The sequence below is a fragment of the Oncorhynchus nerka genome, linkage group LG22, assembly GCF_034236695.1.
Source record: "Oncorhynchus nerka isolate Pitt River linkage group LG22, Oner_Uvic_2.0, whole genome shotgun sequence".
Taxonomy (NCBI): Eukaryota; Metazoa; Chordata; class Actinopteri; order Salmoniformes; family Salmonidae; genus Oncorhynchus; species Oncorhynchus nerka.
In genome coordinates, this window is record NC_088417.1 from 75,191,055 (window position 1) to 75,218,815 (window position 27,761).

The window sequence follows — 27,761 nt, forward strand, 5'->3', positions numbered from 1 at the left end:
TCAATTGGGGTTTTAATATGTGCTTGTCAGTAGGATCAAAACTGCGGTAACATAATAATCTTTCCACATAATTTCACAACATAACGTTGGACAATGCATTTTCCCTTCATCCAGGGTAGACTAAATCTCTGTCAAGTTTTGATACTTCTCTCAATAGTGTACTTTCAATTTGTGCCATCTCCATTGTCTATGACTAAATTCCATCCACTAAATTCCATCGCTGACCTGGTTACTGCTTGAAACAAGTTATCTTTTTCCAAGCCAAGCATTGTTCAGTCTACATAGGCCCACTTACTTATCATCTTTCACAAAGGACAGGGAGTAATCCAAGTGTGGGATGACTTTCACACAGTCTTCATAACCCCCTAAAACAAACCTTTGGGGTAGGCTACAGAGAATCAATATCCTCGCATTGTAAGAGGATATCAAAATGCTCAATCCTCTCATTTGAACTGTAGACTAAATCCTTTATTTTAAAGCAGCCAAACAATGTAGATGTGACTCCGTTCATATAGCCCAGCTGATGTTTATCATTTGCAGAGGGTGATGTGGAGAGGATCAGGTCATAGTGGACCATTGGTAATGGAGGTGAACTGTACTTATGTGATGAGTGATGTTTCCTTTAGACCTGAAGACTCCTGTCATCTCCTTAGAGCCAGAAACTATGCAGGGCAGTGGGATAACGCAGCATTATGTAAGTCAAGAGAACAACCTTCTTTCAATATCGGGTCAGTTACACCACAGCTGCTATAGTATAGGGTATGTATGGATTCAATAGACATGACATAATGTTCTTCTGAAAAGCCTCCAAATTCCATTGTTTGATATAGATGACATAGAGATGTCTGATTGTTGAATGTGCCTTGCATAATCTTTTCGAGAAAGTTAAGGGAAGCTAAGTATTGTTTGTCGCCAATATGTATGTTGTAGCTGTTGGGCAGTTGTTATGTTTTGTGAGAACTAGAGAATTCCATTGGATGAGGAAACAGAGGTCATGCACAGTCTACGTCAGACTTAAATGCCATTGTTACAGGTGAAGGAGCCTTCTGTATTCTGGTAGACTACAAACAAGAAGATAGTGAATTCTCTCATATTCATAATCTCAACTATTTGCAGTGAATGATGTGACCTTGGTATTACACGGTTGTGCTTACTGTCTTTGTCATTGCAACATAATTTTCTTAATATCAAATGTAGTCCTCTAAGAATGCAAACATCATTATGATAAAAAAAAAAAACAATAGGCTGATGGCAAGTTATTGTGTGAATGTATGCAAACAGTTTGATTACCAGTAATGTTACTTTCTACAACTGTACTCTACTATGGAAAGAAGCTCCGCCCACTGTCTCAGAGTGCCTGCAATGTCTCCCTTTGACCCAGCAGGGAGACTGGCTCATTCACTGTGCTTCTCTTATTCAGAAGAAGCACTCAGACCACCTAAGAAAGTGGAGTGCTGACTTTGTATAGTGTGGAATGTTATTTTGTAGCTAATTCGTTTTTTTTCTCTCAATTTTCAAATATTGCAGTTAAAGCATTTTCTTCCCATCTCTTTAACAATGTTTAAAATAGTTAAACTCAAGATTTAACACAATCATTTCCTTTTGGTGTCATGAAGTACTTTTCAAGATGTTTATTTCTCAAACTCAAAAAGGAACTGTCACCCAGTGCTCACCAATAGGTTTATGTTTAGTTTACTGTTATGTGGTGTTAACCATGGATTTATTTACTTTGTTTACCACCAAAGGTCAGTCATTATTTTTTAAATACATAAATAAGTCAATGTCAAAGCGTTATTCAAACATGTAGCCTTATTTTGCTAGGTCAACAAAGAGGCTTCAGTACCTAACCATAAACATAAGCAAACACAGCATTAATGTGGCCGTTTTAACAATGCATCATAATGCTGTCTTAGCTGCTTTGGAAGGAATCTCGAGTGCTGACAGAAAGCAGCCTGTGGTCTTTTACCTAGTGCTGTGTAGCCTACTTGAAGGACTGTTTTTTAGCTGGTCCTCCGAAGGCCATGAAGGACTGCCAAACACAGACAGGCGGACACAGAAATGTTTAAGATAAGAACCCTGACGGAAACATTTAACACCTGCAGCCAAAGGGGAAAAGTGATCTTTTTGTCAAACAAACATTTGTTGCTTGCCCAAGTAACCTCGCCAGCTCCCTAAAGAGACTATCACCAGTTTGTCCTTAGCTCCTCATCACCATGGGAAATAGGACTTTTCCAGTGTCCTGATAATATTATAACCTGGAACATGCTTTGTCTTTAGTGGTTTCAAGGGTATAAAACAGAGCATTACAGTAATCATCCCATCCATTCTGAAGCCTAAACATCCTTCAAAAGATTACCGACAAAAGGACAGCATTTTATGAAAGTAAGATATGATGTAGGCTGTGCTATTGTCTGATATACATGTCCATATTACTTTATCAAAGACAAAGATGCCGATGTCATTTTGGTCTAACAAATCTCATTTTACTGACTGGACAGTCAGCAGACACAGTCAGTGTCTTTCAAATGTAGTATATATAACAAAACATAGAGTAATTTAATGTTACCCCTGGGAGGATTTATCCTGTTTTGTCACAGTGTGCCTGTCACTGCAGAGTTAGTTGTGACTTGTATGAATCCATAAAAAATATGAACTACTTTCTACTTTTACCACATCAAATTTCTGAGCTACTGTATGCGATTTTAGATCATCCAATGGCACAGTGAACACTGACCAGATGACATTGATAAATCTTAGTGAGTTCCATCTGGCTGCTTCTCCTTTATTCTCATAGGCTCATTGCAGACAATGGTTGTTGGTACAAGTGTATTGGTCCACATCTCTTACACACCAGACATGTTGGATGTGACTAGGCAGGAAGAGCCCAAAATTCAATTGGAATATCAGACTTCTTCTCTTTTGAAAGGATGGTTACGGTACCGATGATGTTAATATTTAATCTGTGGGTAGCCTCAGAGTACAGCACAACACAACCACAGCAGAGCCTTGCAGAAGTGGTTCCAAACTTTTACTCGACACGACCCCAAATTGAGACTAGAAAATGCAGGGAACCATACATGTCAAATTATATTCCCTAGTTAACGCTGTGTGTTCATTTTCACTCAATTGTAGGTCCTACACGCTGTCTCAACATATAATAATGACATGAAAGCGAATTCTAATAGTGTAAGTTATTAGTTGACGCTAAAAGGTTGTATTCTATACCCATTTGAAGAGAAAACATTTCTTATTTTGTTTGATAAGATTACAGATTTTCTTTCAGGGGACCCCATTTAAATTTCAAGGGACCCCACGTTTGGGAACCCAAGTTTGGGAACCACTGCCTTACAGGAAGAGTGGCTGTAGGCCACTAGGCACTAATAGCTCAATGCACTGCAAGTCACCTCCGTTGCTGGCGCTCATGACTTGCAATACCAAAATCTAACTGAGGAGCTCTACTATCCTCAGTAGCCTTCATCATGGCTTGGAGAATGTATCGCCTATAACAACGTAATTAATTACACTGTACCTGCTTATGACAGGTTGAACTGAGCAAAGTTGATGACGTTCAGCAGAATCCTGCTTATCTTTTAAGATGTTTATAAAGCCAAGCTTTAAATGATATCAGACAATAGACAGAATATACTGCACACCCAGAGGTGATTAGGGAAGGTGCTGGAGGCAAAAGGCAAAACTGGAGAAACAGGAAAAAGTCTCTGCAGACTGCCAGGCAGATGCACTTTTCTTTAATAGTGAATGAGCTTTCGGTCAATGATATTCCTATGATAGTCCTAAACAAGAGGTTCCTTTGCCAAAAGGTACCTGCCAGGCGTTATGCAATATACAATGACAATCCTTTATAAGAGCTTCACATATTTCAAGTAACAGACACATCTCAACATCAACTGTTCAGAGGAGACTGTGTGAATCAGGCCTTCATGGTTGAATTGCCACTAAAGGACACCAACAATAAGAAGAGACTTTCTTGGGCCAAGAAACACGAGCAATGGACATTAGATCAGTGGAAATCTGTCCTTTGGTCTGATGAGTACAACCGCCGTGTCATTGTGAGACGCAGAGTAGGTGAATGGATGGTCTCATGTGTGGTTCCCACCACTAAGCACAGAGGAGGAGTTGTGATGGTGTGGGGGTGCTTTGCTGGTTACACTGTCTGCGATTTATTCAAGGCACACTTAACCAGCATGGCTACCACAGCATTATACAGCTATACGCCATCCCATCTGGTTTGCGCTTAGTGGGACTATCATTTGTCTTTCAAAAGGACAATGACCCAACACACCTCCAGGCTGTGCAAGGGATATTTGATCAAGAAAGAGAGTGATGGAGCCGTTCCTCCACCGGGACCCAGCATCTCTCCTCCGGACCATACCCCTCCCAGTCCACGAGGTACTGAAGGCCCCTTGCCTGACGTCTCGAATCCAGTATGGAATGAATGGAGTACGCCGGGGCCCCCTTGATGTCCAGAGGGGATGGAGGAACCTCCCGCACCTCAGACTCCTGGAGCGGGCCCGCCACCACCGACCTGAGGAGAGACACATGGAATGAGGGGTTAATACGGTAATTGGGGGGGAAGCTGTAACCTATAACAAACCTTGTTCACTCTCCTCAGGACTTTAAATGGCCCTACAAACCACGGACCCATCTTCCTACAGGGCAGGCGGAGGGGAAGGTTTCGGGTCAAGAGCCAGACCCGGTCCACCGGGGCCTCACTGCAGTGGCAGTCACAGCGTGCTGAAGGTGGACATGGGCGGCGTCCCATGTTTCCGTCGCGCGCCGGAACCAGTCGTCCACCGCAGGAGCCTCGGTCTGACTTTGATGCCAAGGAGCCAGAACCGGCTGATAGCCCAGTATGCACTGGAAGAGAGAGAGATTAGTGGAGGAGTGGTGGAGCGGGTTCTGGGCCATCTCTGCCCAGGGCACGAACGCTGCCCACTCCCCTGGCCGGTCCTAGCAATAAGACCTCAGAAACCTACCCACATCCTGGTTCACTCTCTCCACCTGCCCGTTACTCTCGGGGTGAAAACCTGAGGTAAGGCTGACCGAGACCCCCAGACGTTCCATGAACGCCCTCCAGACCCTCAACGTGAACTGGGGACCCCGATCAGACACTATATCCTCAGGCACCCCGTAGTGCCGGAAGACGTGTGTAAACAGGGCCTCCACAGTCTGTAGGGCCGTATGGAGACCATGCAAAGGGAGGAGATGACAGGACTTATTACACACGGCTGCAATGCGGTCACTCTCCATCTCCACCCCTGAAGTGGAAATGCGATACCCTAGGAAAGAGATGGACTGTTGGAAGAAAAGGCATTTCTCAGCCTTGACGTACAGGTCATGCTACAACAGGCAACCAAGCACTCTGCGCACCAGGGACACATGCTCAGCACGTTTAGCGGAGTATATCAAAATGTCATCAATATACACCACTACACCAGTCCCATGCAGGTCCCTGAAAATCTTGTCTACAAAGGCTTGGAAGACTGATGGTGTATTCATCAACCCGTATGGCATGACGAGGTACTCATAGTGCCCAGAGGTGGGACTGAAAGCCGTCTTCCACTCGTCTCCCTCTCGGATTCGCACCAGGTTGTAAGCGCTCCTGAGATCTAGTTTGGTGAAGAAGCGCACCCCGTACATTGACTATCGCTGTGGCTATGAGCGGTAGCGGGAAACTATACCCCACAGTGATCTGATTCAGACCCCGATAGTCAATACACGGGCGCAGACCCCCCTCCTTTTTCTTCACAAAAATAAACTTGAGGAGGCGGGTGAAGTGGAGGACCGAATGTACCTCTGACGCAGGGATTCGGAGACATGTTTCCATAGCTTCCATCTCCGCCTGTGACAGAGGATACACGTGACTCCTGGGAAGTGCAGCGTCTACCAGGAGATCTATTGCACAATCGCCCCGTCGATGAGGTGGTAATTGAGTCGCCTTCATTTTGGAGAAGGCGAGAGCCAAATCGGCATATTCAGGGGGAATGCACACGGTGGAGACCTGGTCTGGACTCTCCACCATAGTAGCACCAACGGAAACCCCTAAACACCTACCTGAGCACTTTCGCGACCACCCCGTGAGAGCCCTCTGTGGCCAAAAAACAGTGGGGTTATGACAAGCTAACCAGGGTAGGCCCAGCACAACGGGAAATGCAGGATAGTCAATGAGGAAGAGACTAATTCCCTCTGTAAGACTCCCCCTGCATCACCATGCCCAAAGGCGTGGTGACCTCCCTAATCAACCCTGACCCTAAAGGTTGACTATCTAAGGCGTGAACGGGGAAGGGCACATCCACGGGAACGATGGTGATCCCTAAACTATAGGCTAAAGCTCTATGAATAAAATTCCCAGCCTGAATTTACGAGCGCCTTATGCCAGGAATGCGCGCAAAACTCAGGGAACATGACAGACAAACATATGTGCAACAGAGGGCTCTGGGTGAGAATGGTGTCGGCTCACCTGGGGTGACGCCAGAGCGCCCTGCCTGCTGCCTCGATTCCCAGAGGAACCAACCCGGCACCGACCGGCAGTGTGACCGCTGCGGCTACAGATGGTGCTCACAAAACTCCGAAAACCAAAATAATAAAAGTGGGTACAAAACCCGTCGCACACCAAAACATAACTTGCACATAACATACAGTCAAACAATCTCCGACAAGGACATGAGGGGAAACAGAGGGTGAAATAAACAACATGTGGGATGGGATTGGAACCAGGTGTGAAGGAAGACAAGACAAAACCAATGGAAAATGAAAAATGGATCAGTGATGGCTAGAAGGTCGTGACGTCGACCGCCGAAAACCGCCCGAACAAGGAGAGGGACCGACTTCATGTACACGACTTCAGTATTTTACAGATAGAAATGTAAATGTCTGGTCCTGTAGCTTCTCAAAAAAAGGAAACCAACATTTTAAGGCTCACTTCACAGAGACCAAAAAAATGGATTTGCAGGATATGCAAATATGTGCATGTTTAATGAGATATCACCTCATTTAGCTTGTGGAAGGCTAGCCAAAACGTTTGACCCAAGTTAAACAATTTAAAGGCAATGCTACCAAATACCTATTAAAGTGGTAATACTGTATCAATCGGCCAAAACTGCAGTGGGTTCAAATCCCAGCCATAGGTGGAAAAACTATTTATTACTCTGTTCACTGTTTGTAACCTTAATTTTAAAAAAATGCTTTAGCCTTGGCATTTCCTCTCTTGGAAACCTTGCCTTTTTCCTCTTTCCCTCTCCCACACATTCACTCCTCTCCCTTCACCCTGTTTCAGCTGGCCAGCCTTACATTAAAGAATGAAAATCACAGACTCGCATGAACAAAGCACATTACTATTTTTTTCACAAATCTTGTCTCATATCTCATTTTGAGCTAAATTGGGAGTCGTAAGTTGAATCCCTAAGATAAATTTAGAGGGTACAGAGAGACAAGTCATTTCAGCTGAGACACTGTTTTTGATCAAATGTGTGAATAACAATGTCACTATTGCTTATTACTGTAGGGGTACCCAGAATTCTACCTCGCTGGAGCTGACATCCTGACTAGTGCATAAGTATGCCTTTGGAGCAAGACAAAGTGCAATTTAAATGAACTTTTTTACTACAGCAATCTGGGACAGTAATTTATTTTGTATTTTCTTTTGAAGTCAATGAATTAATTAATCACATAATACATTGGGACTTATAGTACATACATTGTAGATGGTTCTATTGTGTATGTTTCAGGGTGGTCTGGATAGTCCATGGACAACATCTCTATCTCAGCAGGAACCACAAAAGATGACTCTTTTCATAGTTTTTCAATCATGTAATTGTAATTCATAGATGAAAGCCCTTCTTGATTCAATGATTTCAACAGTACTCCCCATCGTGTTATTTCCTGCATGTTTCGTCTTTTGCACATAATAGAACTCCCTGTTCTTACTCTCCTTCAAAATGGAGGACTATACATATTCTAACAGTCAGTTTAGGTATGAACTGAAGTGATGTTAATAAATCTCATCTACTATATCCTATGGCAACTATTTAGCTTACTGTAAGCCCAATTCTGAAAAGACAAGGATATGGTAAAGACCGAAGCGGAAAAGTGTTTCTTGTTATGTCTGACAACTAGGACCCAGAGGTTACTTGGTCAAGTCAAGTGATCCGGAAAACTCCTGTCCCTACTGATGATACATAATAAAATACATTATATGGATATGCTGTTGGTTTGTAGCCTACAGTTTGTAACCAGGAAGCAACAAGGGGGTTGGGATCAGGAGGATATTGTTTCAGAGAGATCTTGAAGACCAGATGCCCCAGTGATTCACAGTGATATTGCATTGATATCTGATCGGACATGTTGCACATATTGAACCCCATAGCTATTATACCATCGTCACTTACGCTGTCCAAACCAAGCTGTTTTTGAACACAACTCTTGGTTAAAACATTGCCTCTATTATACCAGTTCTTTGTGCTGCAACCAATTATTTTGTCTCCTCACCAGATTGGCATAATGATGACAGAAGGTGTTTTGTTTTATGGATTATTATATACTATTTGTCTATACATTAAAATATTGAAATAGTTCCACAAAAAACATCACTAATTCCTAACCTGGCATGTATAGAATGGGATGGCCTTACTGAGCCTGCAGACAGCCTTGAGTTTACCCTCTTATATACAATGTTCTGTTTCAAGGTTGACTTTCATTAGAGATTTTCACCCAGCCTACAATAGATGGGTGGTGGTGTGATGTTTGTTAATTAATATACAAAAGTTCATGGTGTTGATAAATATGAAGCTACATACATACATTTAGTACTTGTGTAAGTATTCAGAATTCTGACAAGTAACTCAGTTTCCTCCTATTCAAAAATACCCTACATGTGGTATATCCTTTTTTTGTGTTTTCTATAGGCGGAATAGGAATATAATTTACTACCAAACCATCCTTGCTGCATTTTGTATCTATTAGGTCTACACTGTGCAAGAATGTTATTTTAATATTTGTTGTGTGTAATTTTTGGGATTTTCATTTTACATATGTTTTTTGGACACATTAGATGACATTTGCATAGTTATTACTTTACAGCGGGTGTTCAAAGGGTGTTGGAATTATAACTTCTTTTTTTTTACAAGGAATGATTTAAAATGTTGTTATACAACAACCTGTGTTTTTAGGAAAGACAGATCTTTGCCCATGTACTCTGCAATCATGTTTGATGATTCTTATCCCAGGTGGCACGAGTACATGCTCTTGTGAAGGAAACTTTACCTGCTACTGCCTAGACTCTAAAGTGAATGAAGGTTGTTTTGGATAACTGTGTCAGCAATGTAAGCCTGTTGTGATGAAACAGACACGTATTTCTAGTAGCTACAAGCATTGTATGATGAGCAGAGATGTGTCATTGTCCTACATAATGATATAATTAGACCTGTACTCTGCCATTACACAGCAAATTGGCCAGCGTTACCTAGTGTTGATTTTTCAGTGCTCCATTGCAGGTTGATTTAAAAAAAAAAATGTTTCAATACCTATGTTTTTGCATGTACATTGATTAATTAATCTTTTGCTAATCAAATATAAATTACATACATGTTTTTTCACGAATACAATCTGTGACTTGGACTTATTGCACATGTTACTGAAATGGTTTTTCCAGTTTAGATGGTTTAGGTAGTCTCATATCTTAGTCTTTCCAACCTAGAAGTCATTCTGAATGCAGGTTGCAGGTGTGTAAAAATTTGGGTATCCCCACTCTGGCTGGATTCCAATAGGAATTACACATACAGTGCCTTGCAAAAGTATTCATTCCTGTCACACCCTGGCCATAGAGAGGCTTTTATTCTCTATTTTGGGTAGGCCAAGGTGTGACTAGGGTGGGCATTCTAGTTTCTTTATGTCTATGTTTTGGCTGGGTATGGTTCTCAATCAGGGACAGCTGTCTATCGTTGTCTCTGATTGGGAATCATACTTAGGCAGCCTTTTTTCCCTTGTATTTTGTGGGTAGTTTACTTTGTTAGTGGCCCTATAGCCCTAGTAAGCTCACCACGCTGCACCTTGGTCCGGTCATTTCCTCGACGATGTCCGTGACAATTCCCCTTGGCGTTTTTTCCTATTTTGTTGTATTGCAACCTGTAATTTAAATGGATTTTTATTTGGATTTTATGGAATGGACATACAAAAAATTATTTAAAAATTAACTTCTTTTTTTTTATTCTAAAAAATAAAAAGTGTAAAAGTGGTGCATGCATATGTATTCAACCCCTTTGCTATGAAGCCCCTAAATGTTATTAGTATTTTTTTTCACCTTTATTTAACCAGGTAGGCCAGTTGAGAACAAGTTTTCATTTACAATTGTGACCTGGCCAAGATAAAGCAAAGCATTGTGACAAAAACAACAACACTAAGATCTGGTGCGAATAAGATCTGGTGCAACCAATTACTGTCAGAAGTCACATAATGAGTTAAATAAAGTCCACCTGTGTGCAATCTAAGTTTCTCAATATCTGTCACATGATCTCAGTATATACTATTCACCTGTTCTAAAAAGCCCCAGAGTCTGCAACACCACTGAGCAAGGGGCGCCACCAAGCAAGCGGCACCGTGAAGTCCAAGGAGCTCTCTAAACAGGTCAGGGACAAAGTTGTGGAGAAGTACAGATCAGGGTAGGGTTATAAAAAAATATCAGAAACTTTGAACATCCCACGGAGCAACATTTAAATCTATTATTAAAAAATTGAAAGATTATGGCACCACAGCAAACCTGCCAAAAGAGGGCCGCCCACCAAAACTCACGGACCAGGCAAGGAGGGCATTAATCAGAGAGGCAACAAATAGACCAAAGATAACCCTGAACGAGCTGCAAAGCTCCACAGCCGAGAATGGAGTATCTGTCCATAGTATGGAAGAGTGGCCAGAAAAAAATATTGCTGAAAGAAAAAAATGTGCAAACACGTTTGGTGTTCGCCAAAAGGCATGTGGGAGACTCCCCAAACATATGGAAGAAGGTACTCTGGTCAGATAAGACTAAAATTGAGCTTTTTGGCCATCAAGGAAAACGCTATGTCTGGCGCAAACCCAACATCTACATCACCCCGAGACTACTATCCCACAGCGAAGCATGGTGGTGGCAGCATCATGCTGTGGGGATGTTTTTAATCGGCAGGGACTGGGAAACTGGTCAGAATTGAAGGAATGATGGATGGCGCTAAATACAGGGAATTTCTCGAGGGAAGCCTGTTTCAGTCTTCCAAAGATTTGAGACTGGGAGGGAGGTTCACCTTTCAGCAGGACAATGACCCTAACCATACTGCTATAGCAACACTCGAGTGGTTTAAGGGGAAACATTTAAATGTCTTGGAATGGCCTAGTCAAAGCCCAGACCTCAATCCAATTGAGAATCTGTGGTATGACTTAAAGACGGCAGTACATCAGGGGAACCCATCCTACTTGAAGGAGGTGGAGCAGTTTTTCCTTGAAGAATGGGCAACAATCCTAGTGGCTTGATGTGCCAAGCTTATAGAGACATCCCCCAAGAGACTTGCAGCTGTAATTTCTGCAAAAGGTGGCTCTACAAAGTATTGACTTTGGGGGGGGGTGAATAGTTTTGTACGCTCAAATGTTCAGTTTTTTTGGCTTATTTCTTGTTTTGTTTCACAATAAAATATATTTTGCATCTTCAAAGTGGTAGGCATATTGTGTAAAACAATTGACCCCCCCACCCCTAAATCATTTTTAGTTCCAGGTTGTAAGGCAACAAAATAGGAAAAATTCCAAGAGGGGTTAATACTTTTGCAAGCCACTGTAACTTTGTAAGCCATCATAATGTCACTTGAGTCCTGAAATCCTTGAGTTTCAGGCCACTGTATTAGGGTAAATACTTGTTGTATTGTGTAAAAGAATGTAATTTTAATGGTAATATATTCACTTAGGATTTCATGACTGCAACAACCATGTCACTAACAAATACTGTCATGGGTGGTAACGCTACAATTCACTTGAAAGGCAACGTACTCTGGGAAATATGCAAATAAGGCTTTACACTAAGCAGTGTGCTAATTTAACACTAAAAGGTGTAGACCCCTATAGACACTGGACCAGTGTTAAATGTAACACTATTAGTGTTGATTTAACACTGGAGAATTTGCTGTGTGCATGTCCACTACACTCAGCCAACTCTAACCTTTTTATTATAGGCTACGTATAGGTCCTCATTTCAACCCAATCTTATCTAAGTAAGACATTTCATGATTTTCATATTTAATATTCACATTGAAATACGTTTGACTGTCTAGCCTACTTGTATCAATAGGATATTTATATATACACTACCGTTCAAAATTTTGGGGTCACTTAGAAATGTCCTTGTTTTTGAAAGAAAATCAAATTTTACGTCCATTAAAATAACATCAAATTTATCAGAAATTCAGTGTAGACATTGTTAACGTTGTAAATGACTATTGTAGCCGGAAACGGATGATTTTTAATGGAATATCTACATAGGCATACAGAGGCCCATTATCAGCAACCATCACTCCTGTGTTCCAATGGCATGTTGTGTTAGCTAATCCAAGTTTATCACTTTAAAAGGCTAATTGATCATTAGAAAACCCTTTTGCAATTATGTTAGCACAGCTGAAAACTGTTGTCCTGATTAAAGAAGCAATAAAACTGTCCTTCTTTAGACTAGTTGAGTATCTGGAGCATCAGCATTTATGGGTTCGGTTACAGGCTCAAAATGTCCATAAACAAAGAACTTTCTTCTGAAACTCGTCAGTCTATTCTTGAACTGAGAAATGACTGCAATTCCATGCGAGAAATTGCCAAGAAACTGAAGATCTCGTACATCGGTGTGTACTACTCCCTTCACAGAACAGCACAAACTGTCTCTAACCAGAATAGAAAGAGTAGCGGGAGGCCCCAGTGCACAACTGAGCAAGAGGACAAGTACATTAGTGTCTAGTTTGAGAAACAGATGCCTCACAAGTCCTCAACTGACAGCTTCATTAAATAGTACCCGCAAAACTACTTTGAAGAATCTAAAATATATTTTGATTTGTTTTAACAGTTTTTTGCTTACTACATGCTTCCATATGTGTTATTTCATAGTTTGATGTATTCAATATTATTATACAATGTAGAAAATAGTATAAATAAAGAAAAACCCTTGAATGAGTAAGTGTGTCTAAACTTTTGACTGGTACTGTATATATATATATATATATATATATATATACATGTATTTTGAATTACGCTCTGTAGGCCAACTGGCCTTAATCCAAATATATTTATTTGGTCATTAAGGAATGCTGCCAAACTCACAGGCTGACGGCAAAAAGCGCTCAAGGACATTGGAAGATAACTTTGTCCCTGCGCAAACTTGCAGCAATCCAAACATTCTTAAAAACCAAGCATTAATTGCTGTTCTACCGGGGTGTGTTCAGTTGTCTGACGAGTTTTTTGGATGCATCACTCTTTTGTAGGCTTGCACCTTTATGGATATTAAACGTTAGCCTACTAGAGGAGTTTCATGATTGAAACAGGCACCGCTTCCCTCCGGATACGCATTTGCCAGATTGGACACAGACAACAGGGAAAAATAGCCACGATTATAGTCCATCGACTTCAGAACATCACTTCAGTCAGGACAATTTTCATTTTCGCCTTCATGGATGGTGAGCGCAAATCTGACATGTAGGATACTTCTGTTGGCTTTATAATGTCAAAATGCATGCCTCAACTTTTTTTAAATATCTGAATCCGTAAGCATTTTATGAAATAACGACATATTTGTCTTCAAACCTTTTTATATTAACTGGGCAAATCATTTTTGGTTTAGGCTAAATATTTCGGACAAAAATCTATTAAATTACGCAATAGGCCTATCCTCCTATTTTTTTAAAGATAGGTCTAATTAGCTGACTCATTGTTTTGTTAAACGCCAATGGGCCGATGACTTTACATTCTTGTCAATGAACTTGGTCAATAAACTTACGTTTTCACAAACCTCATTTTTACAACTCAGACGTTTTTTTGGACTATGGAGATTCCGGTTGGATTAGGGGGAGTTTGTGACTCCACAAACCTAGTTTTTCGCGGACCTTTCCAAAACGTTTTCCACAACGTGCAAGCACTGCCGAGTAACACGAATGTCACTGAAAGCTTGGACTTTTGTAGTTCAAAGTACAGTTTCTTGCAGAATAAACAACCCTGGGAGATGCGCCAAACGAGCCGGCAATCATCCCGAAAAGAAATATGGTCAGGAACGGCTCGCAATTCTGATAGTGAAGTGAGGGAAGATGACAGCGTTTGTTTTTCCAGAACACTCGAATCAGTGGCATGTCGTATTCATTTTGCCAAAAGCTCAAAAGGGAACAAAGCCGGGTTTTCCTCTTTGAACGAATCAGACAATCCAAACGCGAATGAATACGGATCGTGTCGCTCTGGACAGCAAGTCTCCAACACGGAACAACAGTCCTGTCAACCCTCTGTGTCCCATCACGGAAATGAGTTAAATCATAACAGTGAGGCCTGTGTGGCGAGCAGTTGCTCCAGTTCTGCCTGCAGCACCATCTCAAAAACGGCGAGGGAGCTCTGCAACGCTGTCTCTGTGTCACTGGGATTGACCATGGACGCAAATGAGATGACTGACCTGGGACCTAATCACGCACCATCCAGCGTAAATCACCAAAGTCAAGAAAACTATTTGTTTGAGGTGCCTCTATTGAAATGTTCTGGAGCTGGAGAAAACGTCTCCATAACAGAATACACATGCCCCAGTGAGCGCTATGCCAAGCCACTACAAAGTGATAAACAACTAGTTGAGATGTTTCAAAGTTCCCCTGCAAACAACCTTCCAGAAAAAGTGGCGACCATACAGCACTTTAGCTCCGGACATCCATCCACAGATGAACAGGAGTTTAGACTGAATGAAAACAGGGATGACCCGACTTCAAAAGAAACAGATCATTTTCTGAATACAGGAGCTCGCTCAGCGTCTTATCATTTTGACCAACTGTTGCCAGTACACTTGGCACACTTCAGTCAAACCGAAACAGACAGAAACTCTTCTCATGTGTTCTACAAACCCCCAGCACATGTCGGTGAAACTGGAGAGACTATGGAGGACAAATATGCTGACTACTTACAACAACAGTACAGTGTCAAGATAAAATCTGAGGCCTTTAATAGGCATAATGAACCTGCCGGAACGTCATGGGACTTTCAGTACAGGTATAATGACAATGACAATACACAATATGGACTGAATTCATACATTGCGGGACCGGACACTGCGTTAATTTGTAACCCTCATGAATATGAGAGAAGTGGTGGACTCGTGCGCAGAGAGCGGCCAACTCCTGAGCAGTGGTACCCGGGCGAGATGCTAGGGAGGATGCCCTATCCCAACTCCCCATGCATAAAGAATGAGGTTGGTGACAGTCTGGATGTCTCTTACACAGATGCCAGGTAAGAACTTTATTGACATGCCCAAATACACAGAAACACGTTACATTACAGTGCCCTTATTATGGTGTAATTAACCTACATTTGTAAATTCAGTGTAACAAAGCAATCTGTCACCTGTCATATTTTACAATGTTATGGGCTGCATAATTCCAATTCTTAATTCTCTCTTCCTACGGTTATATTGATAATATGTATTTGATGAAAAAAATCAACTACCCCATTGCCAAATGGTAATATTGCAAATTATATAGTGTTGCGTTTATTTTATTATCTTTAATAAATGTAGCACTCTTAGTATTACTCTATGCGGTGGTTACTGCAGTATTAACATAGAATGAGAATGAATTCTGCATAGGTTAGGCCACTACTGATCCTGTAAAGGATAGCTGTGAATAGTGTTGAAGGAACAGAAAAAACATCACATTTTAACAGTTCAGATTTGTACATCGTAGAGGAATTGCAAAGTTGCACCTCCATATCATTGTATTACAGCAAATAAAGGTGCTATAAGCCTACTTTGTAGACTACTTTGAGCATCTATAGTTCTAAGCTCTGAATAGTGTATATCCATAGTGCTTGTCTGTTTTTGCTTTTTTAAAGAAATGAGACCTTCTAGGATTCATTAGAACTTATTTTATTATTATGTTGTCTGTATAACGTTTCCCTATAGTTTGATTGGACACACAGCCACGTGCCGCATGATTTACATATCTGTTGTGTAGAGAGCCATGGAACATTTGTCCATCGCAAAATTAATTGATTGATTAACAATGCTTTTCATAGGCTACTATGAATATGAACAGTTGTCCAACATAAATCCTGCTTGTGGAATGTGCAACTAATATCATGCAAAAAAGCAAGTATCATATTTGTAGTGTCTGTATTACACTGAGTACGTCTTTAATGTTTTACTCACAGTGATTTGGTGTTTGGTGTAGTAGGATGGATGGAATGACACAAAATAGAGCCCTTATTGGACCACACAGGGTATATGGTGTACATTATTTTCATTCAAAGGTAGTCAAATCAATGTCTCAACCTTAAAGTGAACCTGTAATTTTTCAAGAGCTTGTCATGTAGCCTATATATTAAGATAAATACATTATATATACAGATTACACTCTTAGAAAAAAAGAGTTCCAAAAGAGTTATTCAGCTGTCCCCATAGGAGAACCCTTTTTATTCCAGGTATAATAACTATTTTGGGTTCCATGCAGAACCCTCTGTGGAAAGGGTTATACATGGAACCCAAAAGGATTCTTCAAAGGGTTCTCCTATGGGGACAACCAAAGAACCCCTTTTGGTTGTAGATAGCATCTTTTTTCCTAAGAGCAGGATTCCCCAACTGGTAGATCGCCGGCCAAATTTTTAGAACGTTTACTGATTTTTTTTTTGATAACCTCAAAAAATACCAGCAAATCAGCTCCAAGTGCTTTAAATTTAGAAAATCTGGTCCAAAGTATTTCCACACATAATAGAGAGACACGTGATTGTATACAAATGTAAGCAGGTGTGAAATTATTATGTTTTAGTCAAATGTATCTATTTGGGCTTCTTGCTGTCAATTTGCGGTCTACAAAATATTTGTAATTATGTAAAGGTCCCCTGAACAACCACTCAAGGAAAAATCAGCCTGCAGTTGACTCTAGTTGATGATCCCTGATGTACAGGCTCTGTGAAGATAGGCGTTTGAGGGACTGTAAGAATTCAATGAGCAGACTTTCTTATCTTACACACAAGACACTGCATACCCTAAAATTGAGTGGAGGGAGAAGGTTGTTATCGGTCCAGTCACATTTTTCTTACTCCAAAAATGACTACTGATGATCTCAATTCCCATATATTCAGAACAAGAAATGCTATAAAATCTTGTTTACAGTATAAACCATTTACTAACATGATCAAATGAGACGTGGGCCCCTTCATTTAAATTTAGTTACAAGAGATTTATAAACAACATTCTTCCTTCCTGCCCATGAGAAAGCATTTTTGAATCTCAAACATGTTTGAATCTGTGGCTCAATTATTCCCAACCAGAAGACAAAGACTTAGACAATACGCATCTCTATAATATCTGTTACAGGGAGTAATATTTCTCCAACTCAGGATAATAGTGCATTATTGATGCCCTTACCTGTTGATTCATTTTGCCCTGTAGTTTTGAATTTTGGTATTTGCATTTACAAGATGTTTCTAAGATATTGAAGTGGTATGGAATTTATATCAAACAGTTGCATGTATTGTAATGGGTAGCAATAACGCTAGATTTGCATGCTTGTGTGTACGGTATTCCTCGTTTCCACATTGTCAGAAGTCTTTACATTTAGCACTATGATTAATGTCATGAGATAGAGATCTAGTTTTACATGAGTTAACTGGTGATCTACTTTACTGCCCGTTTGACAGCAGCCCCATATTATTCATACACATGGCCATATTTTAGAATATCTTTCTCTGACTTGGAGAGCTCATCTACATACATTGTTAAATGGTCTGATAGGCCCACTATAACTGAGCCCTAGCTTGAGTTCCTATGTGAATTTGATTGTTTATTCAATTACCCCGTGGACAAAGTAATATTGTCTTTGTCAGAAAATGTTTCACATTGTGGCATTAACACGTACATTGTTCTGATCTGCAATATAACAGCAGCAACTACAATTATACCAAACATAGACCTATTACGTCACATTGAGTGCTTTTAAGATTTGTATCTTAGTCAACATAAACAGTAACCCCTCTGGTGTGTTCACAGTTCTAGAAGTATCCCAATAGCCAGTTTATAACTGCGAAGGGACATCCAGACCATGCCTTTTCAATTACACATGAGTGCTAATTGTTATAGCTTCCTCTATAGCCCTCAAACTCAACCCTGGACCTCGAAACCAGTTCCACTGCATTCCCCTCTAATCATAGACTGATTTAGACCAAGGACACTCATTTTTTCCCTTTCAATTTAGACCTAGACAACCAGGTGAGGTTGAATACCCCTGCTCTATAGGATGCTTTTATAAGCAATGTATTATCTAATGGTGCATTTTTTTTTACGGACTGGAACTATAACAAAGCATGTCTGATCCGGCTTCATCCAACTATGGAAGTAAATACAAACATCAGAGATAATTCACCAACCATGGGATGTTACGGTGTTCTATGGATACATGTTAAAATTGGTCAGTAATAATATATTATCTATACTCTGGCTCCAAAATGCTCAGCACAGTGACTGAATGGAATATGGAAGTGTGGAAGAACAAGATAGGCCTATAAAAGGCTTGTTAGACAAAGGGTCAATTATGTTGTCAATTTCTGTTGCAGCAATTATGCTCTGTTTGGTGTGAAAATAGATTTTTGTCTTACTAAGCAGTCACTGGCACCTAACACTTCTTTTTGGACTGTTCCTTACCTTTAGCTGTCATCGCCATGTCATGAGAGGCATATTTGCATATTTGTAACTATTCATGAAGATGATGTTCTATCGTTTCCACATTATAGCAGCCGGACGGATTTCCAACCAATATCACACAGGCAGTATAGTTCTTTACACTGTAAGTTTCAGTTTAAAAAAACAACAACTAATAGTTACCAACACATTGAGCATATTCACTTAACATTTCAAGGTGATGGTTTGAGTTTGTAGTTACATTGAAAAAAACAACAATAAAATGTATATTCCTGCATTCGCTATTAAAAACTATATAAAATTTGCTTTAAAACTAACTCTATCCATGAAATGCTGGTGTTTTTAATGAGTTTTCTCTAGAGTATGTCAATTGCGATGCTGTTAGTGCATTCAATGCATATTGTTTGCTCAGTACTGTTACTATATGTGTGTTTATAGCACCATCACTCCCAATCAGTGTAGGATTAATAATCCCTGTGGTATTTCATCAGAATTGTCTGGCTGTAAAGTTGAATCATCTTTACCAGAGGTGGCTTCCACCACTCCCTCTCTCGGATCACTCTCACTCCCCACTGGACTAAGAGTGGGCTTCATGCCTCAGATCCCTTTTGTCCTATTTGATGTAGCTTCCTTGGCCTCATGGCTCATTATGGCATTGTTTTTATACACTCACAACACAAGCAGGTGGCAGTCTGCAATGCACTAGGCTTTATGACTGGGACAGGTTGTTTGAATTTGTTTCGTCATTTGAGGTGTATGTGTGCGTGTGGGGGGGACACACTTTTTGAGGACAAGGGGCTGGATGCACTAATGGTCAGCACTCCACTGTTGATTTTGATGACCTAACCATCTGATCCACTCACTAAATGAGACAATGAATTTACCTGAGATTCTAAATTACTCTCCAAATTGCACCTCAAGCATGAAAGTGCTGTGCTAATGACAATTCGCATGTCAAAGTCACACACCACCTGCAGTGTAAAATATTATGTGGATTCCAAGGTCTAAAATGTCTAAGTGCTATTTGCGTCAGTTTTTGAACTTACAAACCATATGGTTATTAGCTCCAATTGGCTTATGGGCAGCATTCTTGATATCAGCCTCCTGTTATATCAAATTCAGAATAGCTTATTTTGCTCATGTGGAGTAGTCATTCACCTAGGCAACATTTATTTATTGAATGTGACTTTCATTTCAAACTGGTTAGATGGGGTGGGTAGGGTAAAATAGTTATTTAACTTTCATTTAACTAGGCAAGTCAGTTAAGAACAAATTCTTTATTTACAATGACGGCCTACCCTGGCCAAACCCGGACGACCCTGGGCCAATTGGGCGCCGCCCAATGGGACTCCCAATCACAGCTGGAGGTGATACAGCCTTAGACCGCTGCGCCACTTGGGAGCCCAATAGAGTTAGAGACACCGTATTTTATTACAAATAACATATATATCATATACCATTAGAAACTGTAATTACTTTTCTAGGGTAAATTAGCTTAAATTAAATAGACAGAGAACAGAACTACCGCAATGTCAATTTTGTACCTGCCGGTGGGAATAAAATAGCCTTGGGACAGAAGTAACATTTGGTGAGAAGTGCACAAAAGTCTTATCTTCAAGTTTCTGGTTTGTTATGGTCTTTACTTTCAACAAATGTACTATCAGCCATCATTTCATGTTTGTGCCGATTTGAATAATTAATGCTATAGGTTAGAAATGTATGAAAATGAACCATCAACATCGCAATGCTGCACAACCACAATATTTTGCCTTACAATATGAATCAGATTAAAATGGATCACATAATAGCTACATTAACCATAATTTTCTCATCTCACTTTAATGGGAATGTAGTAGGATATGTTTTTCACCATTTTCAATGACTGTTCATGCTTAGATCTACCAATCAGGTGCACTCCAGCTGTCCTTGTCATGCACACTCCTCGTGTCTTGATAGAATAAACATCTTAATTCTCTTTACAAACTGCAAACGTATCATGCTTATCACATTTCCATGGCTTGACATAAGGTAATTGACCCCCAGATTCATAAAGATATACATTTTAACCACTAACCTGTCGATAAAAGCTTATATGTGAGAAGCTGAGCCATCAAGTCAATTGATTAAGGCATAATTCTAATGATGTCATATAACATTTTCAAACATTCAGTCAGTCAGTTAATGTTTTGCTAACATTATAAAAGCAAAATGAACTAGAGGAGACAATGGCCTGTGCTTGAACGTTTATTTGATTTGATTAAAAGTCATTAGTTTACAGTGTGTTAGTTTCTTCCCAATCATCTCCCCTGTAGCTTCTCCCAGGCTAACGCCCAAGACTTGAAGCCTATGCTGTCATTTAGTCACTAGATGGGTTAAGAAAATGACATATGTTTGGACCCTTAAATAACTCAACACAACTCTACAACCAAAAAACACTTCCTGGTCCGTTTTTTACATACATCGCTCATAACCACTTTTTGTTGATAACTCTGCGAAACATGGTGGGAATAGGCTGTTTCTTTGCAGTGAGCTCATCCTCCACATTAGGAACGTGCTGACTTGACTACATCATTCTAGCTTCTGTGTTATCTGAGAAAATGGGCGTGTTACTTTCGCCACGTGTTACTTTTGTCCCGGCTCTCCCTGACAAAGGACATCCGCTTTGATTCAGTAGAATTCTGTGGTTACAAGTCTTTGACAGTGAGGCTGAATGGTAATTTCAGAGGAGTAAGATTCTTTCCAATATAAAATGACGTACTTTTTTAATCCTTGATGATTTTAACAATACAATTTAGAAGTGGAGATGTTTTGCCTAATAGCGTTTTATGAATAGTCAAAATGGTCAGAACCCGTCTGAAATACAATTATTCAGCTTTTCTGATCATTTCTGTTTACCCCTGCCTTGCCATGCCTGCCCTATACATTCACATTAATACGCCATGTTGACATCCACAGGATATGCCATCAACTTATTAATGTCCTGCAGTATTGCCACCTATCCTAAATGCACATCTCATTTTGGAATTCCAAGAATTCTAACTATTTCCCTGAAATGTTTATTGCAAAAGTGGATAACGTCGACAATTTTTTTTCTGAGGTCTTTGCTGATTTCTTTTGATTTTCCCATAATGTCAAGCAAAGAGGCACTGAGTTTGAAGGTAGGCCTTGAAATACATCCACAGGTACACCTCCAATTAACTCAAATGATGTCAATTAGCCTATCAGAAGCTTCTAAAGCCATCATTTTCTGGAATTTTCCAAGCTGTTTAAAGGCACAGTCAACTTAGTGTATGTACACTTCTGACCCACTGGAATTGTGATACAGTGGAATTTAAGTGAAATAATCTGTCTGTAAACAATTGTTGGAAAGATTACTTGTGCCATTTACAAAGTAGATGTCTTAACCGTCTTGCCAAAACTATAGTTTGTTAACAAGAAATTTGTGGAGTGGTTGAAAAGTGAGTTTTAATGACTCCAACCTAAGTGTATGTAAACTTCCAACTTCAACTGTATATAGTCATGTCAAATTAAATATTAAGCCACTGATAGCTGTTCAGAGGTAACTATGACAAAACTGAGCCTTGTGCTTTATTCCCTTACAGCTGACCTCTCTTGCTCTAGATTCTGACCGAGTGGGCATTTAGCATACTGCAGATACTGTATAGATGACTGTTTTGGTGATTGGTTATAAGCTTTGTCCTTGCATTCTTTATATAGAGCCTTGACATCTTACATTACATGTCATTGAATTATAGTTATGTCTGTACACACTTTCCAATCTTTTCCTGTGCTCACAGCTGCAGTAGAGCACCCTTCTTGCCCCCTGGCCCCGGCACTGCTGTTCTCACCTTTCCCACACTCTCTCATCACACCCTCTGTCCAGCTCTAATGGGAGATCAGACAAATTCTCATCTCACTTAGAAACTGTGAATCAGAGGGAGAAAAGTCAAAATGATTAAATAAATCTGGATCTGTTCATAAAATACAATTTTGGTTCAATGCATTTGATTTAAATCAGCATCCCTTTTGATTTAAACACAACTTTAATGTAAGAAGTGGTCAGAAAGGGAATGTTTGGACCTGAATGCCCAAACATTTAGGAGATAAAGATGCTCAAAGTTGAGCCACTTTGATACTTTACCATACCATGAGACATCCATGTCTTCATCCCTGGAAAATAAGTTTGATATAATTTAAAAGCTCACACAGTGTTGTCAATCAATTGTATTATTTAAAAAATATATGTATATAAAGGAATACAAATTGTAATTTACAAACCTTTAACATAAATGATTGAAAACACGTAAACTCAGATTTATTTTTTCTCCATATTTGCATATGTTGTAGCTTACACTCTATTTCACATCAGCTGAGGTTTTGTGTTGTGCCCACCATCGGTTAAGACACGACATGCTCTTGAATACAGATTGGGTGTCATTTCAATCATAGAAATATAATTCATATGTAACGGCTGTCGTTGGTGGAAGAAGGTGAGGACCAAGGTGCAGCGTGGTAAGTGTTCATGATGTTTAATAAAATAAACAGAACACTAAATGACCAAAAACAACAAAGAGCTTGACCGACACGAAACAGTTCTGTATGGTAAACACCGACACAGAAAACAACTACCCACAAAACATTGTGGCAAAACAGGCTACCTAAGTATGGTTCTCAATCAGAGACCACGATCGACAGCTGCCTCTGATTGGGAACCATACCAGGCCAAACATAGAAATGCAAAACATAGAACAAAAACATAGAATGCCCACCCCAACTCATGCCCTGACCACACTAAAACAGAGACATAAAAAAGGAACTAAGGTCAGGATGTGACATCATAGAATGGACCTATCTCTTCAGACCATTGAAATGTAGCTGGTACACTATTGACATTTAAATTGAATTGACATTTTAACAACTAATTAATTACTATACCACAGATCCACCCGTTGTATGTCAACTTAAATGGTCAAGTCTATTCTATTATCTATATTAGTATGATTTAAATAGGTTTCCTATGGAGGATTGACAATAACATTTACAACAACAGATATATCCATTCAAGTCAATATTCTCTGATGTGTGGACCTCCAATCATCTTTGTGGTATCATTTGAAAGTTCACATTATATTTGTATTCCCATTTTAGTACATTTATCAGCCAAAACATAGCACCCACCTTGTATTCAAGAGCATGTTATGTCAAAACCGATGGCAGGCACAACACAAAAACCTTAGATAATGTAAAGTAGGGTCTAAGCTACAATATGTGAATATGAATTTTATGCTTTTGTACATAATTGAATTGTTAAAATGTAATTTAAAAAATAAATAAATACAATTCTCTAGAAATGATCTTATAGTTTGACAACCCTGTTTGTAAGCTTTTAAATTATATCAGTCTCAACCGTTTATCTTTTCCAGTGGTGAAGACATGGATGTTTCATGGTATGGTGGGGTATGCAAAATGGGTCAACTTTGAGCACCTTTATCTCTTGAATATTTTGGCATTCAGGTCCAAAAGTCACTTTCTGGGCACTTCTACAATGGCAAGGTTTGTGGTCATATGCACATCCTTAAAAAACATAGGTGCTAATAAAGTATACTAGTAAATAACAAGGAGGTCTGCACACTCTTTAAGCTCCCAATTCACCACTTTATTGCCTATGTTTCCATTTGAAACTAATCTTCGCCAGGTCAAACAAAAAAAACTGAAGAAGATCGGTTTCGGATAGAAACGTGGTCAATAAAGCAGTGAATTGGGAGCTTAAAGAGTGTGCAGACCTCCTTGTTATTTACAACACCTCTACAATGGGCAAATATGTATGGCAGGTTTCGTTCAAGTCAAAAGGGGTGATTCAATTCAAATGGATTTACCCTTTTCACTATTTCTATAGAACCACACGAACAGGTGATGCACTTGATGGTAGTAGTATTGCACCTGAGGCCTCAATGTGAGGAGTCCTATAGAATGCCAGCCAGAGGCAATCACGTTTCATTTTGATCATGGACTATGGTCCAGATTGGCAGTCAGCTTCTGTGTGAGGTGTTGGTCATTTTTCCCCTTCTAAGTCAGTGGCTTATAGCTAACCATGTTTATTTTTAGCAGAAGATCAACTTGCTTATGTGACGTGACGTGCCTTGCATAATGTTAATTTCATCCGAGCAATTGCTCTGTGTTTGTCAATTATCATGTGGACAATGAAGCTCTGCAGATATACTATGATAGTTTTGATGAATTTGAATATTTTAGACAAGTCCACTTAGTCCTTTCTCAATGGTTTAACCCCTATAGAAAAAAATACAGGCCTCAAGCATTAGGTTCATGGTCACCTCATGGTCCTGAATGGCTCAGTTGGGAGAACATTGCTCTTGCACTGCCAGGGTTGTGGGTTTGATTCCCGTGCCCAACCACATGTAAAATGTATGCACGCATGACTGACTGACTGTAAATCACTTTGGATAAAAGTGTTTGCTAAATAGCATATATTATATTAATTTTGTTAAAATGGCAGGAAACACCTTATCCGAGTGTATGTAGTGGCAATAGAGAGAGGCAGAAGATAATAGGAACTCAGATACTTATTGAATGTTGCTGTAGACTAATTCTGTACTGTTTGTGTATATGATTTTGTTGTTTTCTAAAAGCCTTTACTATATTCCTAAAGGTTTGAGGGTGGCAGCGACCACATGTACCCCATGGAGTTCTTCTTCCCGCCCCAGAGGACCTGTCTGATCTGTGCAGAAGAGGCATCCGGCTGCCACTATGGAGCACTCACCTGTGGCAGCTGCAAAGTGTTCTTCAAGAGAGCCGCAGAAGGTAAGACTTAAGTTGCACCTCTCCACATAGAAGACAGAGCAGAGCATTAATGGTGGAAATGGGATCCATATGTCAGAGCCACCTCTCATGCTTTTTGGAAATAATGTCTTTATGTATTACACTGAACAAAAACATACAGTGCATTCAGAAAGTATTCAGATCCCTTTACTTTTTTCACATTTTGTTACATTACAGTCTTATTCTAAAGTTGATTTTAAAAAATGTAAAAAATCATCAATCTACACACATACCCCATAATGACAAAGCAAAAACAGGTTTAGAATATTTTGCAAATGTTTTATATATATATATGTAATTACGTTGTTTTTATATATATATATAAAACTTAATTAAGTGTATTTGTTATATATATATATATATATCTAAAACTTAATTACATAAGTATTTAGACTCTTTGATATGAGACTCAAAATTGAGCTCAGGTACATCCTGTTTCCATTGATCATCCTTGAGATTTTTCTACAACTTGAATGGAGTCCACCTGTGGTAAATGTAATTGATTGGACATGATTTGGAAAGGCACACACCTGTCTATATAAGGTCCCACATTTGACAGTGCATGTCAGAGCAAAAACAAAATCATGAGATCGAAAGAATTGTCCGTAGAGCTCAGAGACAGGATTTTTGTCAAGGCACAGATCTGAAGAAGGGTATCAAAACATTTCTGTGACATTGAAGGTCCCCAAGAACACAGTGGCCTCTGTCATTCTTAAAAGGAAGAAGTTTGGAACCGCCAAGACCCTTCCTAGAGCTGGCCGCCTGGCCAAACTGAGCAGTCAGGGGAGAAAGGCCTTGGTCAGGTAGGTGACCAACAACCCGATGGTCACTCTGAAAGAGCTCCAGAGTTCCTCTGTGGAGATGGGAGAAACTTTCAGAAGGACAACCATCTCTGCAGCACTCCACCAATCAGGTCTTTATGGTAGGGTGGCCAGACAGAAGCCACTCCTCAGTAAAAGGCACATGACAGCCCGCTTGGAGTTTGCCAAAAGGCACCTAAAGGACTCTCAGACCATGAGAAACAAGATTCTCTGGTCTGATGAAACCAAGATTGAACTCGTTGGCCTGAATGCCAAGCGTCACGTCTGGAAGAAACCTGGCACCATCCCTACAGTGAAGCATGGTGGTGGCAGCATCATGCTGTGGGGATGTTTATCAGTGGCAGGGACTTTGAGACTAGTCAGGATCGAGAGAAAGATGAACAGAGCAAAGTGCAGAGAGATCCTTGATGAAAACCTGCTCGAGAGCGCTCAGGACCTCAGACTGGGGTGAAGGTTCACCTTCCAACAGGACAACGACCTTAAGCACACAGCCAATACAATGCAGGAGTGGCTTCGGGAATGTCCTTGAGTGGCCTAGCCAGAGCCCAGACTTGAACCTGATCGGAGAGACCTGAAAATAGCTGTGCATCGACGCTCCTCATCCAACCTGACAGAGCTTGAGAGAATCTGCAGAGAAGAATTGGAGAAACTTTCCAAATACAGGTGTGCCAAGCTTGCAGCGTCATATCCAAGAAAACTTGAGGCTGTAATCGCTGCCAAAGGTGTTTCAATTAAGTACTGAGTAAAGGGTATGAATACTTAAGGTAAATGTAATATTTCAATTAATTCCTTTTTTTAATACAAATAATGTCTAAAAACCTGTTTTTGCTTCTTCATTATGGGGTATTGTGTGTAGATTGATGAGGGAAAAAAAGATTTAATCAATTTTAGAATAAGGTTATAATGTAACAAAATGTGGAAAATGTCCAGGTGTCTGAATACTGTAAATGCAATATGAAACAATTTCAGCGATTTTACTGAGTTACAGTTCATATAAGGAAATCAATCAATTGAAATAAATAATTTGGCGCTAATCTATGGATTTCACATTACTGGGCAAGGGTGCAGCCATGAGTGGCCCTGGGTGGTCATAGGCCCACCCACTTGGCTTTTTTCCCCACAAGGGCTTTATTATAGCCAGAAATACTCCTCAGTTTCATCAGCTGTCCAGGTGGCTGGTCTTAAACGATCCGGCAGTTGAAGAAGCTGGATGTTGCAGTCCT

At 40.0% G+C, this 27,761-nt stretch overlaps 1 protein-coding gene and 1 long non-coding RNA gene across 2 annotated transcripts in view; one reads left to right on the forward strand and one right to left on the reverse strand.

Annotated features, from left to right (window-relative positions):
- Window positions 1-3,731: 3,731 nt before the first annotated feature.
- On the reverse strand, window positions 3,732-9,508 carry LOC135563821 (uncharacterized). The gene is made up of 2 exons (XR_010460565.1): window positions 6,479-9,508; window positions 3,732-4,875 (listed from the first exon to the last, which is right to left on the reverse strand). It is a non-coding gene; the product is annotated as an uncharacterized LOC135563821 (long non-coding RNA).
- Window positions 9,509-13,429: 3,921 nt separating this feature from the next.
- LOC115105739 (androgen receptor-like) overlaps window positions 13,430-27,761 on the forward strand; it is a 51,818-nt gene continuing 37,486 nt past the window's right edge. The window contains exons 1-2 of the mRNA XM_029628071.2: window positions 13,430-15,477; window positions 25,548-25,699. Of these exons, the coding sequence (XP_029483931.2) occupies window positions 14,048-15,477; window positions 25,548-25,699 (1,582 nt within the window). The 5' untranslated portion in view covers window positions 13,430-14,047. The remainder of the gene's footprint in view (window positions 15,478-25,547; window positions 25,700-27,761) is intronic.